General features: G+C 36.7%; 3 protein-coding genes across 5 annotated transcripts; 2 read left to right on the forward strand and 1 right to left on the reverse strand.

The window, feature by feature from the left end:
* LOC18788520 (DExH-box ATP-dependent RNA helicase DExH16, mitochondrial) lies at window positions 412-9,305 on the forward strand. 2 transcript variants are annotated; one of them, XM_020562659.1, is made up of 16 exons: window positions 412-762; window positions 1,705-1,837; window positions 2,369-2,490; window positions 2,604-2,794; window positions 3,113-3,253; window positions 3,924-4,046; window positions 4,836-4,913; window positions 5,128-5,296; window positions 6,740-6,852; window positions 6,977-7,057; window positions 7,684-7,749; window positions 7,869-7,933; window positions 8,101-8,146; window positions 8,226-8,342; window positions 8,703-8,794; window positions 8,876-9,305. In XM_020562659.1, the coding sequence occupies exons 1-16, from the start codon at window positions 699-701 to the stop codon at window positions 8,985-8,987; spliced, it is 1,713 nt and encodes a 570-aa protein (XP_020418248.1). In that variant the 5' UTR covers window positions 412-698; the 3' UTR covers window positions 8,988-9,305. The 2 variants fall into 2 exon arrangements, with proteins under 2 accessions (XP_020418248.1, XP_020418252.1); XM_020562663.1 differs by lacking the exon at window positions 412-762 and adding an exon at window positions 939-963.
* Window positions 9,404-11,784, reverse strand: LOC18788567 (pentatricopeptide repeat-containing protein At3g22670, mitochondrial). Its single transcript, XM_020562670.1, has one exon. The coding sequence runs from the start codon at window positions 11,360-11,362 to the stop codon at window positions 9,710-9,712; it is 1,653 nt and encodes a 550-aa protein (XP_020418259.1). The 5' UTR covers window positions 11,363-11,784; the 3' UTR covers window positions 9,404-9,709.
* LOC18788131 (protein RDM1) lies at window positions 11,457-15,019 on the forward strand. 2 transcript variants are annotated; one of them, XM_020562685.1, is made up of 4 exons: window positions 11,509-11,767; window positions 13,624-13,800; window positions 14,520-14,624; window positions 14,690-14,770. In XM_020562685.1, exons 1-4 carry the CDS (start codon window positions 11,539-11,541, stop codon window positions 14,713-14,715), a joined length of 537 nt encoding a protein of 178 aa, XP_020418274.1. In that variant the 5' UTR covers window positions 11,509-11,538; the 3' UTR covers window positions 14,716-14,770. The 2 variants fall into 2 exon arrangements, with proteins under 2 accessions (XP_007223423.1, XP_020418274.1); XM_007223361.2 differs by having other exon boundaries at window positions 11,457-11,767; window positions 14,520-15,019.

Consider the following 15,067-nt stretch of genomic DNA (forward strand, 5'->3'; position numbering starts at 1 on the left):
TGAACAATTTAGAATTACAATGTATCATTAAATGCATTTTTTTTATTTGATTTAATATGGGTATAATTGGAAAATTATACAAAATTTGTTTTCCATTTCTACTCAAAACAAATATAGGAAAGGAAACAAAGTGAAATCTCCCGGTTACTTTTCCGACATTACCAAACGTGGGAAATGAATTTTTCATTCTCATTCCTTAGGAAATGACATGCGAATTGATTTCCTCTCAAATCCATTTCGTGAACCAAACGGGACCTGAAAGCTTGAGGACGTCCGAAAGGAAAGCTTAAATAGAGGGGATATTTATAGGGTTTGTATATAAGATTAGAGGTCGTCAAACCCTTTTCATTGGGTACGTTGACCTTCAAATCCCAATCATGAATGACAAATTGACAATGAGGGTTTGTATTATGGTATTTTAACAGCCAAGTATCCAATTTTCTACTTTTAGGACCTAAACGGAAAGTTGAGTGAGGACGGTGGAAGAGAATTGAAGCCCACCCGAAGAATGAGTTCGGCACTTAGTGTTTTGAGAGAGAAGAACCAAACCTTTTTCCTATAACATGTCTCATAACTCACAACGATTTTTTTTTTTCTTTTTAACACTTTAATCCTCATAAACGCAGCAACAACAACAATAGCAGTAACGTTTTTGCCATAATTTTCTTTTTTATTTTGGAAAATTTGAACCCAAAACAATGGCGGCATCGTTAATACTTTCCCGAAGAGTTTCATCTGTGGGCGTTTCTCGCACTCTCCACGGTTCGTTCCTTCAAACCCACATTTTTTTTTTCCTTTCATTTAGTTGCTTTTGTAGTTATAAGGTGTTTGGTTGCTGAGAGAACGGTGGAGAAAAGAGCAAGCTTTATGTTGCTTTTTATTTGGTTACAGAATGTTCTTCTTTTAGGATGAATAAAGTCAACCCAAGTTTAGAAATTTGATTATAGTGGGATTAAACTGCGGGTAAGTGTTGAACTTTTGGATTCTGCATTGCAATATCAGTTTTGCTAGCCTAGAAACTGCAGGAGTGTTCGTTATGTATCATTCCTGTAACTTGGGAAATCACCAGTGCATTCGTGAGTCTAATGCAATCATCTGACTTGCGTGATTTGATTTGATCATGTTAAATATAATATTATCCAATAGGCGGGTTCTGCTATTTGTCATTTTTAATTTGTTTCAAATATTAGTACTTACAACATGTTTGGAACTCATTGTGAAACAAGTATAGTTTTTCCATTTTCCAATTCTCATGTGCTTACTTTTCAGAAATTTTAGCAGATTTATTTCAACAACTTTGTTGGGTAACGAGGGAAAGGGAAACGCGAAGTGAAGATCAATTATACTGCTAACTCTAATGCGCTCACTGCACACTTGTTTTGAGAGAAATGTGGCCTGACTTCCTCTCTTGGCCTACTTTTTTTTCTCTCCAAAAAAGTGGATAGAGATGAAGAGAACATTAGATCGGTGTTGTTTACCTTTTTAATGTACCAAAAAAATATTCATTAAAATTTGTAGATGTCGCCCGCTTCATAAGCCGACATGTTTATACTTGTAATTAGTCTGTAAAGGATGTTATGAGCTCTTGGGATTTGCTAATTCAGAATTTCTAGATTGATTCATGTGTAATTTCATAATCCGAGTGTTGCTATAACTAGTTTTTTTTTTTTTTGGATATTGTTTCTTATTGTTACATTTCCACAGGCCTAGCAGGTAATATGGGGCCCTTTTGCCTGCACTTGGAATTGAAGGTCGCAACTTTGGTTGATGTTTTTGATAAGACAAAGCAGTATAGTAGCTCCAGTGGTGCCACAAAGTTTGATTTTACAGACCTGACGTAAGAAATTTGTTGCTCTTAACTATTTATTGCCTTGGATATGCAATTGTAAATTATGTAAGACTTGTTTGGAAGCAAAGTATAACTACCAGTTTCCTATTGTCTTGCATAGCATTCTGGATGAGTTTGTTCTTTTTTGTATTTTCTTTTGTTCCCGCTTTCGAAAATGATTTTATTATTTTCCTTTTGTAGGTTCAATTTAGATATTTAAACAGTCATTTTATAAAATAAAAAAAATCGTATGTAATATGTGGTATGACAATTTTACGATTCGATATAATGTGATTTCTCAACTTCTTACTGTATCTTTCTAGTTTTGGTCACTCATATTGTACTTCAAGTGGATAAATGGAGCCAAGCTTGGAGTTTACATACAGCTGTTACTAGAGTCTCAAAGCTTAGGACTTAGGATCCAACAATGTGTCATTTTCCTTTTACATTCCTCTTTGGATTGTTATATTCTTTTTTTCCATGAAGAGCATTTAGCATCCTTTAGTTTTATCCTCATGATTGAATGTGGTCAAATTTCAGTTCTCCTCATACATGGTATCCAAAAGCTCGAAGTAAGCAACGCAAGGTTATCCTGCACATGGGTCCCACGAACAGTGGTAAAACGCACAATGCTCTGAAGCGACTCGAATCAAGTCCATCTGGTATGTTGTGAGTTGCAGTGGTTTTGATTATTCAGTTTACTCAGGTAATTAATGACAAGCTGTTATAATAATGCCTTGAATATAGTTCGGTATTTTTTTTCCCTTCTCTGCAGGCATATATTGTGGTCCTCTGAGATTGTTGGCTTGGGAGGTTGCCAAACGGCTGAACAAGGCAAACGTTCCTTGTGATCTAATTACAGGACAAGAAAGAGAGGAGATTGATGGTGCAAAACATACGGCTGTGACAGTTGAGATGGCTGATGTAACCTCCCACTACCATTGTGCCATTATTGACGAAATTCAGGCAAGTTGATTTTATTTATGTGGACTCTAGAGATTTGCTTCCTACCTTTTAGAAACCTTTTAAAGATCAGTCTCTGTTGTTTAATTGAGATTGTGGTGTTTGGTGGAAATGGAAAATTATTGAGGCATATGGACTAGTGCACATTCAAGGAAATGATCTAAGTACTTGTTTGTATCCAAGTATGAGTCAGAAATTTTGTTTAGAGTTTTCGGTCAGACCGCCCGAGAACATTTTTCCTTCACAAGTTAACTCAAGAGTTGGTTGAAAGCTTTTCTCTGTTTTCTGGATTAATTTTTTTATCTTTTTCTCTTTGGTCAGATGTTGGGTTGTAAGACAAGGGGTTTTTCATTCACACGTGCTCTTTTAGGAATTTCTGCTGACGAACTTCACCTTTGTGGAGATCCAGCTGCTGTTCCTCTTATTCAGGAAATACTGAAAGTGACTGGTGATCATATTGAGGTAATAGGGTTTTTTGTAGCCAGATTTGCTAAAGTCTTTCTTGTTTTAGTAAAGTAGTTTGTATTGGACCAGAGGGATAAGGATGCTACATAATTACTTGTTAGGTATTTTTCTCTGTGCATGTGTTTTACTCATTTGAACTATTAATAAAGACCCCAAACTGTAATGTCCATGCTGTAAGTTCATTTCACTTTGATTGTTTCAGAAAGACAATAATGAGAAGCCTACTGCAATATCAATAATATATTTACTGTATTTTCAGCCAGAAACTAGGTGTTAGAGGATTTTCCTTTGTATTTATTCTGGTTTCCACTTATGAAAGTTTGCTATATGAGTGAGAGGGAGGGATTTATAATCTGAATTGTATTTTGAGAAATTTTGAGAGTGTCCACATACTTTCCTTGGATCGTTTGACAAAAGTATGTATTCAGGACATCATTGATTTGTCTAAAATTTTGAGGATACGATGGTTTGACATTTGAATGAAAATTTCCCATCAACTTCAATAAACCTGAAGCTCATGATTTGTATCTCCTTAGATTGATTGTATTGGTTAAGTGCTTTTATGAGCATATGATGTGTGTATTCAGTAATGCTCTTCCGATTTCCTTCTGTCACTTGTTTTTATCTTTGTTCCTCTCAATGTGTTCTTGTTTTTGGTTTTGATTAGGTTAACTTCTATGAGAGACTTTCACCTCTTGTTCCAATGAAGGTTCCTCTCGGTTCCTTTTCTAATATAAGGACAGGCGACTGCATTGTAACTTTTTCACGTCATAAAATATACAAATTGAAGGTAGTGATCGACAATCTTGTATTTGTTTTTGTATGTCATGAAATATGTAGGTGCGCGTGTCAGTTTATGTTTAACGCAAGACCTACTTTCAATATTTTTCCTAGTTACATCTTCTTAGATTAGTTTCCTGATGTGTTTGTGTTTGAAACTCGAGCTTATCTCTGTACAGTATGAACTTTTATTTATTTATTTAGGTATGCGATGCTTTATGTCCCAAAGAATAAGAGTTTCTAGAACTTTTGTTAGTCATAAGCTCTTCTCTGGAGGGAAAAGAAATGAAGATGAGAACTGGCATCCAAGTTTCTATAATGCTGGGTTAACCTAAAGGATAGATTTTGAAAGACTGAACTGACTGTGTGTCTCTTGTATGAGATGCGTGACTTGTCTTTGTTGGCTGGATGGGAATAATTGAGATTGCTTCTCTGAGTCTTGATAGTGATAATATATATTCTACTTTGAGGTACATATGAGATCAGGCTTGGAAAAGAGACACTAGAAAGGAATTTGGGTGTTAAAGGAAAATTTTGAGTCTAAAAATGGTCATTGGTTGAGAAAGCTTTATTCTATTCTCTCAAGTCTCAGTAGAAAATGTTTCCCTGCTATACTAATATTTACTTTTGTTTCGGGGCTCAAAAAGGACTTTTTTTTATATTATATTATAAGCGTTTTATTGCTGATGCTGTTTGAACTTCTGTTGATGTTCTTTGTCTTTCTTGATTCTATTCATTTACGGTATTACTGTTGTACTAACTTGTCAAAGTGCATTTGTATTGTTTATTGTATTGCTAGAAAGAAATTGAAAATGGGGGAAAGCATCTTTGTTCTGTTGTTTATGGTTCACTCCCACCAGAGACTCGAACAAGACAGGTATTAGTTCCTTCTTGCAAATAGGTATCTTTTTTCTTAAATGATTTCCTTTGGTGACAAGCTTACTGTCTTGCTAAACTGTTTTGAATGTAAAAGAATAAAATGCAGATTCCAATTCAATTGTGGATGTTTTTGGTCGTAATGATTGACTTTCTAGTTTCAACCTTCTATGATCCCCACAATTTCTCAGTTAATATACCCTTTAGGACTGCAGGCAACAAAGTTCAATGATGCAAGCAGTGAGTTTGATGTTCTTGTGGCAAGTGATGCAATTGGGATGGGTCTTAATCTGAACATTTCTCGGATCATATTTTCAACAATGAAGAAATTTGATGGTTTTGAGAAGCGGGAACTCACTGTACCTGAGGTCAAACAAATTGCAGGTACTCCTTCTTTGGGTTAATAGCATATACTTTAAAGTTTCAACTTGTAAGTCCATATAGGTGAGGTTCATATTTTAGTTTGATGCTAATGCTAGTAGCCTATTTGTAAGTATATCTGTATTTAATTTCTTCAGAATTTTATCAAGGCAGCCCAAATACATCTTCCTAAAATCTAGGTCTCCGAACATCGATCCTAAAACCCTGGTTTTATATAAACCTATATAATACCTGTCATACACTCTAGTCTATGCCGGTTCTGTGAGGCATTTTCCTAACCAAGAAGCACAACCTAAGTCTTTTTCATGGTGTAAATCCTTAGTCTATTCCTCTCCCACCCCATGAATCTTCATCAACTTCCACAGCAACAATTTCTGATCTACTCTAAAGTTCCGAGCTATTGTTTGTAGCTCTCCTTCACTCTTCCCCTTCTCTCTTATCTTTATGTTGGTTATTTCTTGAAATTTTTAACGAACCAATTTTTGGAGTTGGTATGTTATGAGGTTTTTAAGCTCTCTTGATGGCATGTGTCTATTACTCTTATGGTTAATGAAAGACTCAAGGGGGTGTCACCTATGTACACATGAAGTACATCAAATTAAAGATGTAGAGAAAGGGCATAATCTGACAAATATACAAGGAGTATAGGTGGCTTGTCAAGACGCTATTCTGAGTATCCTTTGGTCCTTTGGATCAGCTCCTTCAAACGCTCTACTACTCTCCAACCACAAGTGCCAGAAAAGGCATCATGATAACATCTTCCTCGTCTAAAAATGAACAAGTCTGTTATGAGCTTGTTTCGTCTTAAATCTTTTATTACTTTTAGCCCAGACTGCTCCTGAAAGAATACCTACGGTTAAAAAGATAAACCCTAGACTAATAATACGATAACTCCACCGATCCAATTGTTGAATCAATTGATACCTGTAATTAAAAAAAGAAGAAGTTAATGATACAATCAACCAACGAATTATGACTTAATTATTCCATCTCTAAGATTTATTCAGTTAAACTAATCAGAACCCCGAATTGAAATATTTCAATATTGAAATGACCACAATTTCATGGTATCTGTTAGTGCTCTATGTAATCGTCATATAAAAACCTATGAGGGGTGTGCATCATTCATACTCCCTGCTTTTAAGGATCCCTGATTTGCTCTAAGGCATTAATGTGTCATTACCATGCATTCTCATAACCTCTAGTTGCTGCAAGAAATACTTCATAAATGGTGGATACTTTACCATAATGATAAGAGCTAAAATTATAGGTTCCCATATCCTTGTGATGTATCTATAGTGCATGAAGGTGCTGTGGTGTGTTATGTTGAAAATTTCGTAATTTCCACTAACTTTAATTGTTTTGTGTAAATAGTAACCTTTTATACTCTTACCTTGAAATGATGGGTTCTGTATGTTTGGACGAACATACTGGTTTTTCTGACAGGAAGAGCTGGCAGGTATGGATCAAAGTTTCCTGTTGGTGAAGTGACTTGTTTAAATGCAGATGATCTGCCCTTGCTTCATTCATCACTAGAATCCCCATCTCCGACTCTTGAGGTGATTATGCTATTATCTATTGCAAAGAACATTTATTTGATTCTTATGATGCATCTACTTCTACATCTTGGTTCACATTGATGTGTCCCTTGTCCTCTAACCGGGTGCAATTGTTATAATGCAGAGTGCTGGATTATTTCCTACCTTTGATCTTATGTATATGTATTCACGTTTACACCCAGAATGTGGTCTCTACCAAATACTGGTTGGTTTCATTATCATCTCTATATTCTTTATAACTTGTATCTGTTCTTGTGTATGTGTTTATTCATGGGCTCTGTATCTTTGAACGCATGCATACGAGCTTACATATGTTTGTGTGTACATGTGTGTATTACAGAGGAACACTACAAAGATATGCTCAGGGTGATCAATTCAACTAAATTAGTGTCATGGAATACTTTATCAAATAAAAGAAAGCGTAAGAAATAAGTATCATTTAGGGCATAGGTGAAGCTTGTTGACAGTTGAAGCTACTTCAAAAGTAAAACATGGGAAATTATTCCGGCTGATTACATTTCACTTGTACTTCACACGGACAGCGTTTTGGATCTTGTTGCTTTTTGAAACCAAACATATAATAGATTTCACAGTAGCAGGATCTATAAGTGGATTTGAACTTTTTAGATGATTTACACATCTTGAACAATAGTAAGAGATGAATCCAAGATTGGTCATTTCGTGTTTGCTTTGAAAACTTCAAACAAAATGAAAATTATAACCAAAAATTGATTTGATTGTTGACATTCTATTTTATTGAAGTTTAAGCCTCCTGTTTAATGAGATATATTATGTATGTATGTATCATTTCCTTCCCCTACGTGTTGGCAGGCACATTTTGTAGAGAATGCCAAATTATCAGACAATTATTTCATTGCCAACTGTGAAGAAGTATTGGTATGTTTGTGCGTTTTGGTTAATTTTAAATGAGTCAGGGAACTCAACATGGTATTTCTTGTTAACAATTGATTTTGATAACTTTTTTTGTTGCTTACTTCATCCTTCACTTTGATCAGAAAGTTGCAGCTGTTATTGATGAGTTGCCTCTTGGGTTGCAAGATAAGTACCGTTTCTGTATAAGGTAAATAAAGGAGAGACTTCTACCTGAGTTTGTCTTTTTAAGTTTTAGAATGAAATTTACCTTTTCAATAGGTCTTCTCTTTGATTTAGAAAATTTAGTTAACAATCATGTTGGGTAAGCTTTTTAACTTGTTCAGAATTAGATTCATTAATCATTGTGATCTGCAGCCCAGTTGACATGGATGATGAAATTTCATCCCAGGGTCTTACACAGGTAAAATTAATATACTGTCCTTGAGTGTGTACTGTTTAATTTAATGGGCAGCCATTATAACAAGACTGTCCTGGTACAGTTTGCTCAAAGTTATGCAAATACCGGCATTGTTCGGCTTCGAGAAATATTCACACCAGGGACACTTAAGGTACCACAAACAGAAGCTGCACTCAAGGAGCTTGAATCCATTCACAAGGTAATATTGTTTCTTTAGATTGCCTATTTCCTGAGAAGGAATGTGGGGTTCTAACTTCCAAATTTCACCATGGAATGTTTCACTCCCAAACCCATTTGATGGAAATCACTAAATTCTACCTCGTACGAATTAGTTTTGGGAATGATTTCCAGAATGGCAGATGCCAAAAGACAAAATCCATCAGCTTTAAATATGTACTTGCACTTTACCTGAAAGTACTTGGTACCATACTATGTATTCAGAACGATAAGATAAATGGTTTCTTTGACTTGAGCTTCTTAAAAGTAATGTCTTTGCACTTGAAACTACTCTGTGAGGTCAGCCTCCGATAAGATCTCTCTGTTGGTGCCAAAATTGAAGGTTTTGGATCTCTATGTTTGGTTGAGTTTCCGGTTAGAGGAATCATTCCCAGACCGTGAGCTGGCATCTTCGCAGAAGTCGATGTGTAGCATGTGAGTTCACTTGCAACTGGCATTGGTTTTTGGGTTTTGGTTTTCTTTGTATCTCTAATTTGTTCTACTTCGAAATTGTAGGTTGATTGAAGAGTTTCTGGAGAGATTAGGATGGCAGAAGCCGAGGTCCAAGAGATTAGCCTCACGTACTCCCTTAACTTCGTTATTCCGTAAAACAAGACAGTTCTTGTGAGATATTTATCGTTCCTTCAGCATGTCTATTCCCTCTCTTCTATGCTCAGTTGGATCACTCGGAGGCCAGGAGAAACCTTTGGAATCTTCTCTTCACCTTCACTGTGTTATATGTCCACACATCAACTTCTCAGAAAGAGCATTAAGCTCCCAAACTGAAAAGTAGTTTATATTCTTTCACAAAAAAGTAGTTTATATTCTTTCACAAAAAAGTAGTTTAAATTTGTAATTATGGAAAGTATTGTATTATTCTTTGTATGTATGCAACATTGGATGACATCATGACAATAGTGGTTGATGGATGAGTTTTCTTCTTTCCCCATTCTCCTTACAAGTTCACACTGGAGTTCTCGTTACTATTTTATTTTCCTTTTTTTGGTTTTATGGTTAAGTTACAACTTACACGGCAAAATATGTCATGATTCTCACCAAACATGTTTTTTGGATGAACTGAGTACAAAATAAAGAGACCAACATTTCAAAACAAAATTGCTCTTAAATGATCTCTATTTGTTTACATCAAAGACATGCATCTCTGTTAACAGCAATGTCTTGGGAATTCTCTGGGAATGGTCAAGATTACCAGTTGTGTCTCAGCGCAATAATTTGATAATAGTGAAAAAGGGATGCTATAATTTGATAATGGTCCAAGGGTACAAATCCGCATGACTCTTATGCATTACTCATCTTGAACATCGGGCATTCAGTGGCGGAAAGAGTTGCCTATATCTCTTGCTCTTTTGCCTCCAACATTAACTTTTCAACATGTTTCTTCTCTTTCTCCATACTCTTCCCCTCCAATTCCTTTATCAACATGTTGTATGTGCTATCCTTCGGAACGAATCCCTTCGACACCATTTCCTCAAAGAATGAGCAAGCATTTTCAAGCTTACCATTGCTACAAAGCCCACGTACCAAGAGTGCATAAGTTCCACCTTCAATGCTCACGTCGTTCTTAAACATGTGGTCTAACAAAAAGCAGAGCACCCTCATCCTCTTCTTTCTGCAAAACAACTTCAACAATGGGGCATAAGTCTTAAGATCCGGCTTGCATGATTCCTCCTCCATATTCTTGAGCAACTTGAGAGCAGCCTCTTCCTGCGAATGTGCACAAGCAGAAGAAATCAGGGTATTATGCGTCAAAGTGTCCGGCTTTACACCTTGATTTGTCATGTCCTCAACTACTTCCTGAACATCCTTGAGCCTACCAGCTTTACCAAGAAGGAAAATCAAAGAGTTATAAAACGAAGTATCAGGAACACAACCACTCCTTTTCATCTTCTCATAAACCTCCAAAGCTTTAGTTATCTCCCTCGCCTTCCCTAAAGCATGCATTATTATAGTGTATGTCACGGTATTTGGCTCACAAGCCTTGTCCTTCATTTCACCAAGAACTTCATCAACTTTGCGAAAATCCTTGTCATGACAATATGCTTCAATGAAACAGGTATAAGAGAGAACATCGGGATGAAAACCGTGCTTCTCCATCTCCTCCATTGTGTTTCTAGCAATGTCTAGCTTCCTGGGTTTACACCACCCATGTATCAGAACATTGAAAGTTTGAGGATTCAAAGGTATAGATTCCTTAAACTCCAAGAAAACTTCATGGGCATGCTCAACACTTCTTTCCTTCACCAATGCACCCATGAGAGTGTTCAAGGACAGCACGTCTCTCCTCACGCCAAATCGCTCGATCCCCCGAAATGCATCTATTGCCTCCTTGTACCGACCAGCCCTTGCAAGCCTCCTCATCACCTTACTCATTGTGTCCAAAGTAACATACCCTCCTCCAATTTTGACCATTTCTTCAACCATCTCCCACATGAGCTCAAAATTCTCGGACTTGCCTAAAATGTCAACCATTGAGTTATATGCCTCCGGCGGATGCCTATAACCTGTTTGTGCTTTTGCCCAAATGAAGAATCCGAAAGCAGGAACCCATTCATTGCTAAACCTCTTCAAAACCCGTTCCACCAAACTGTTTGATAAATCCGAAACACACCCATCCAGAGCTTGAGCAGCATTTTCCAGTGATGGGTACCCATTTTTCAAGATTCTACAGACTTTATCGATGTCGTCGGTATCAGCGGTCTCGCTGAGCGGGCGCTTGACAGCTTTGCTGGGGTCTCTGAGCTTCTGAGCCTCGACCCAATTGGCAAGAGAAGGGATAACAAAATCCTCATCAAGAACTGCCTTTTCTGGGCGTTTAGTGTCGAAGAATTTGACCCAGTTTGGAAGCTCGGGAGACTCGGTGACTTCACTGACTGGGGTTGGCTCAGTCAAGGTGCACAGAGGATTGCATAACAAGTGACGCAGCAGTTTGATGTTGGTTTTTGAAATGGAAGAGAGGTTGGGATTTTGGAACCTTGAAAGCATTTTTGGGCGAGAGATAGGGAAAGACTGCCAATCAGTGTAACATTTTCTGTCAAATTAAATCATTGTGAGCAGTACATGCAACCTTTTTAGGGGTAAATAGGACTTTTGACAGCTATTCCAATTCTAGATGAGGAGGTTGAGATGGAGAGGACGACGAGGAGAAGTATGAGGTTGAGATGGAGAGGGAGAGAGATAGCGGAGGAGGAGAAGAAGGGTTGAAGAGATTGGCGAGAGCGATTGAGAGGTTCGGGGAGGTGTATCAGAGAGTGGAGGCCGAGAAGTTGAGGCAGATGGTGGAGTTGGAGAAGCAGAGGATGCAATTCGCCAATGATTTGGAGGTGCAGAGGATGAATATGTTCATGGACACGCAGCAGAGCAACCACGGCGAGCGATCGGGCTCTAATGGTGAGCCAATTTTTTCCTCTTTCTTGTGTGTGGATTCAATTAGATTGAATATTTGTTTTTTTTTTTTTTTTTTTTTTAAATTTTAACTCTTGCTCATTTCAGTTTTTAGTTTTATTTATTTATTTAAAATTTTCTGATTTTTTTCTTTATATTTTTAATTAATTTATTAATATTTTAGAATAAATTGACGATTTTACCCTTAAAGTAATAGCAATATTGACGGAGTTAGACAATAAGACCAATTTGCAAGAGTTGAACGACCATTAGAACAAATAATTTAGTTGAATAACCAACATAGAACTCCACGTTGCGTGAATAGCCCGGATATTGAGAAATATTCAGAAAAATATTTAGAAAATCGATCTGATTCTATTTCTATTCATTCTGTTTGAAAAAAAGAAGGATTTCAAAGAATCGATCTTTCTTTTAGTTATTGAATTTCATCAATGTGTGATATTCTGAATCCTCATTACTTCAGGAATCATTTGAGCCCTAAAATGCAAATCAAAGTGTTTTGTTTCTGTTGTTTCTGAGTTGTACAATTCTTTCCTCATTACTTCAGGAATCATTTGAGCCCTAAAATGCAAATCAAAGTGTTTTGTTTCTGAGTTGTACAATTCTTTTAAGTCTTTTTTCAGTCTTCCTAAACAGGAGCCTCTTATTTATGGTCAAAGGTAGAGACGGTCCTCTACATATTAGGGTCGGGTCGGGTCGACCTATGAATTGTAGAGTAAAAACATTGAGTGGACGGGTCTCGGGTGGAGCCCGCAACGGAATTCTCTCTCTCCACTTTGTCCTGTACAAATACGACCCGAATTGGTAAAACTAACTGAAGAAACTTCGACAGCAGCAGAAATACATCTTCTAATAATAATCGTTTTCCGTTTGCTGTTTAAAGGTCAGTCCCGTTGCTCTCTTTAGTGATCTTTCTGCAATTCATTTCTTCGTTCTTCTTCTTTGGGCCTTCTAATTTCTACAGTTAATTGTTCCCGAGAAAGGAACTAAATTTCTGTTCTTTTCTTTTTCTAATTAAGCAGTTGGGTGATTTTGTTCTGCCATTTCTGGAAAAGTATGAAGAGTCAAGAAAGTAAATAGGAATGTGTTTGTTTTGTGTTTTTTAATTGTTTAAAATATCATGCAAACAAGTCAGGCAAATGGGTCATTGAAAATTCACTGGAAGCATGCTGTGCAGAATTGACAAAATTGGTAGAATTCAGTGGTAAAAAGGACAGAGTTGATGAAATCAAAAGATCTGTTTGCATGAAATCATATTGAAAGTTCATGTTTGGTTTGCTTCTAGGAGAACCCATTTGTACCCTAAATAGGGTGTATCATGAGAATTGAGTGACCTGTGATTTATAATTAAGAGATTAGCAGTCCAGCATGCCTTATCTAGGTGTGCAGTTTATTGCATGCCTTTTATCTGTTATTCATATGTCTAATTTATCTGGTTGGCCTTAGTTCTTGCCTATGGATTCATTTATGAATTAATAGTAGGCAAACATTATTCGCAATTGTTCCCCTGTGGTCAGCCATGTTTTGGAATTGAACAGCCTGCAGGCATTGTCTCGAATCTGATTTTATCCGAATATTATTGTCTTTGTATTTAAAGATTAGTGACAGAATTGGTGATAGGATGTTTCGTGTTCCAAATGCCACCAGATTCTGTTATTTTCTCTAAAAACCTCTCCAGTAGCTAATTTATCGCACTAATGCTTTATGGTGGGTGGGTGGTGTTATGCTGCACAAAATGAGTAACTTATGGTTCTTTTGGGAGCTTTAAGTTTTTCATCTATTTTATATCGGCTCCCTGTTATTTTAGCTCATATGAATGCCGAATGAGTTATCCTATGCAGGTTACAGTCCATATACCATGAAGAGGGCATTTCCATGGGATGAGCAGGTTGATGTTATATCATCAGATGACTCTTCTTCCTCAGACATGGAGATGGAAACCAATATTGAGTCTGATAGCAAGCAGTTAACCAATAATACCACATCTGATCAACCTGCCAAAGAAAGAACATCCGAAGGTAATTGCACAATCAAGATTTAGAGCCTTGTTTTACCGAAACTGGTGAACTAATGTATGTTGAAATTATAGTGTCAATTAAGATTTATTTATAATGTTGCAGAGCAAATTTATGTTTTCTTTTTCTTTTTCTAAAATAATATATTAACAAAAATGTAGTCCAACTGAAATGGTAAATTTCAAGTTCGAGAAACAAAATAGTTGTGTAAACTTATGCACGCTCTATCATGTTTAGACTACATCAACGTCATCGAGAAATTATGAATCTGTGAAAATCTCTGATCCAAGCGATGTAATACTGTTGTTCCAGTAAATGAATTACCAGTTTTTACCAAAATGCTTATTTGCTAAGATCAATAGTCCAACAAGTTTTATTTTTCCTTATTTTGCACTGTAATGGGTACATAATTGGCCATTCTTAAACTTGTCAGTGACAATGCTATTAACTAAGATGAAGAACTGTGTACTCGTAAATGTCATTGTTGGGGTTGTTTGAGCTTTTTTTTCGCTGAATATAGTAATCTCAATATGTGATAACCTCTTTAGGAAAATGAGTGGCTAATAGGTTGCTGTTTATATCCACTATGGCACTTTACCATATTTCTTTCCTGGTACCATATTTCTTTCCTGGTACCTTAGTAGCCTTGATGACTCCAATGCTGTTAGGGTGGTTTGCTTTTTTGGCCTCTTTAAGTCCTCTAAACATGCTTTAAACTATAGGTGCTTTGACGCGAAGGGCAGAGATGTATCAGGAGTACATGAAGCAGATCCCGATCCCAGCGCACCGTGGCTCTGTTATCCCATTCACCTCATGGATGGGGTTAGGTAAATCCATTAAGCAGTTATATGGACAACCTTTGCATTACCTCACCAATATTCTCCTAAAACAGTGGGACCAATTGAGGATGGGCAGTGAGGAAGAGTACAGGCCCTTGGATACCATAATTCATCCGTGTAAAGCCGAAGCCACCATCTGGCTCATGGAAGAAGTCCACCGGCACACCTCATCTCATTATCATATAGCCAATCTCTGGCTATCAGATCCGATGCACCATGCCTTTGTGGATTCCATCTTTCCGCAGTTAAGAAGCAAATCATGAAAGGCCTTTTGGTTTTACCAACTGTTACATTCTGCTTGTTAATTTTGTCATGTAAAATGTTTGTTAAATTCGTAGATTTTTTTGGGTCAATAAATTCGTAGATTTGGTCTCTTTTTCTTTTTTTTTGGGTAGTTCCTGATGAAATAAAACGCATATTTTGTTTTCCAC

The sequence above is a fragment of the Prunus persica genome, chromosome G1 (genome assembly GCF_000346465.2).
Source record: "Prunus persica cultivar Lovell chromosome G1, Prunus_persica_NCBIv2, whole genome shotgun sequence".
Taxonomy (NCBI): domain Eukaryota; kingdom Viridiplantae; phylum Streptophyta; class Magnoliopsida; order Rosales; family Rosaceae; genus Prunus; species Prunus persica.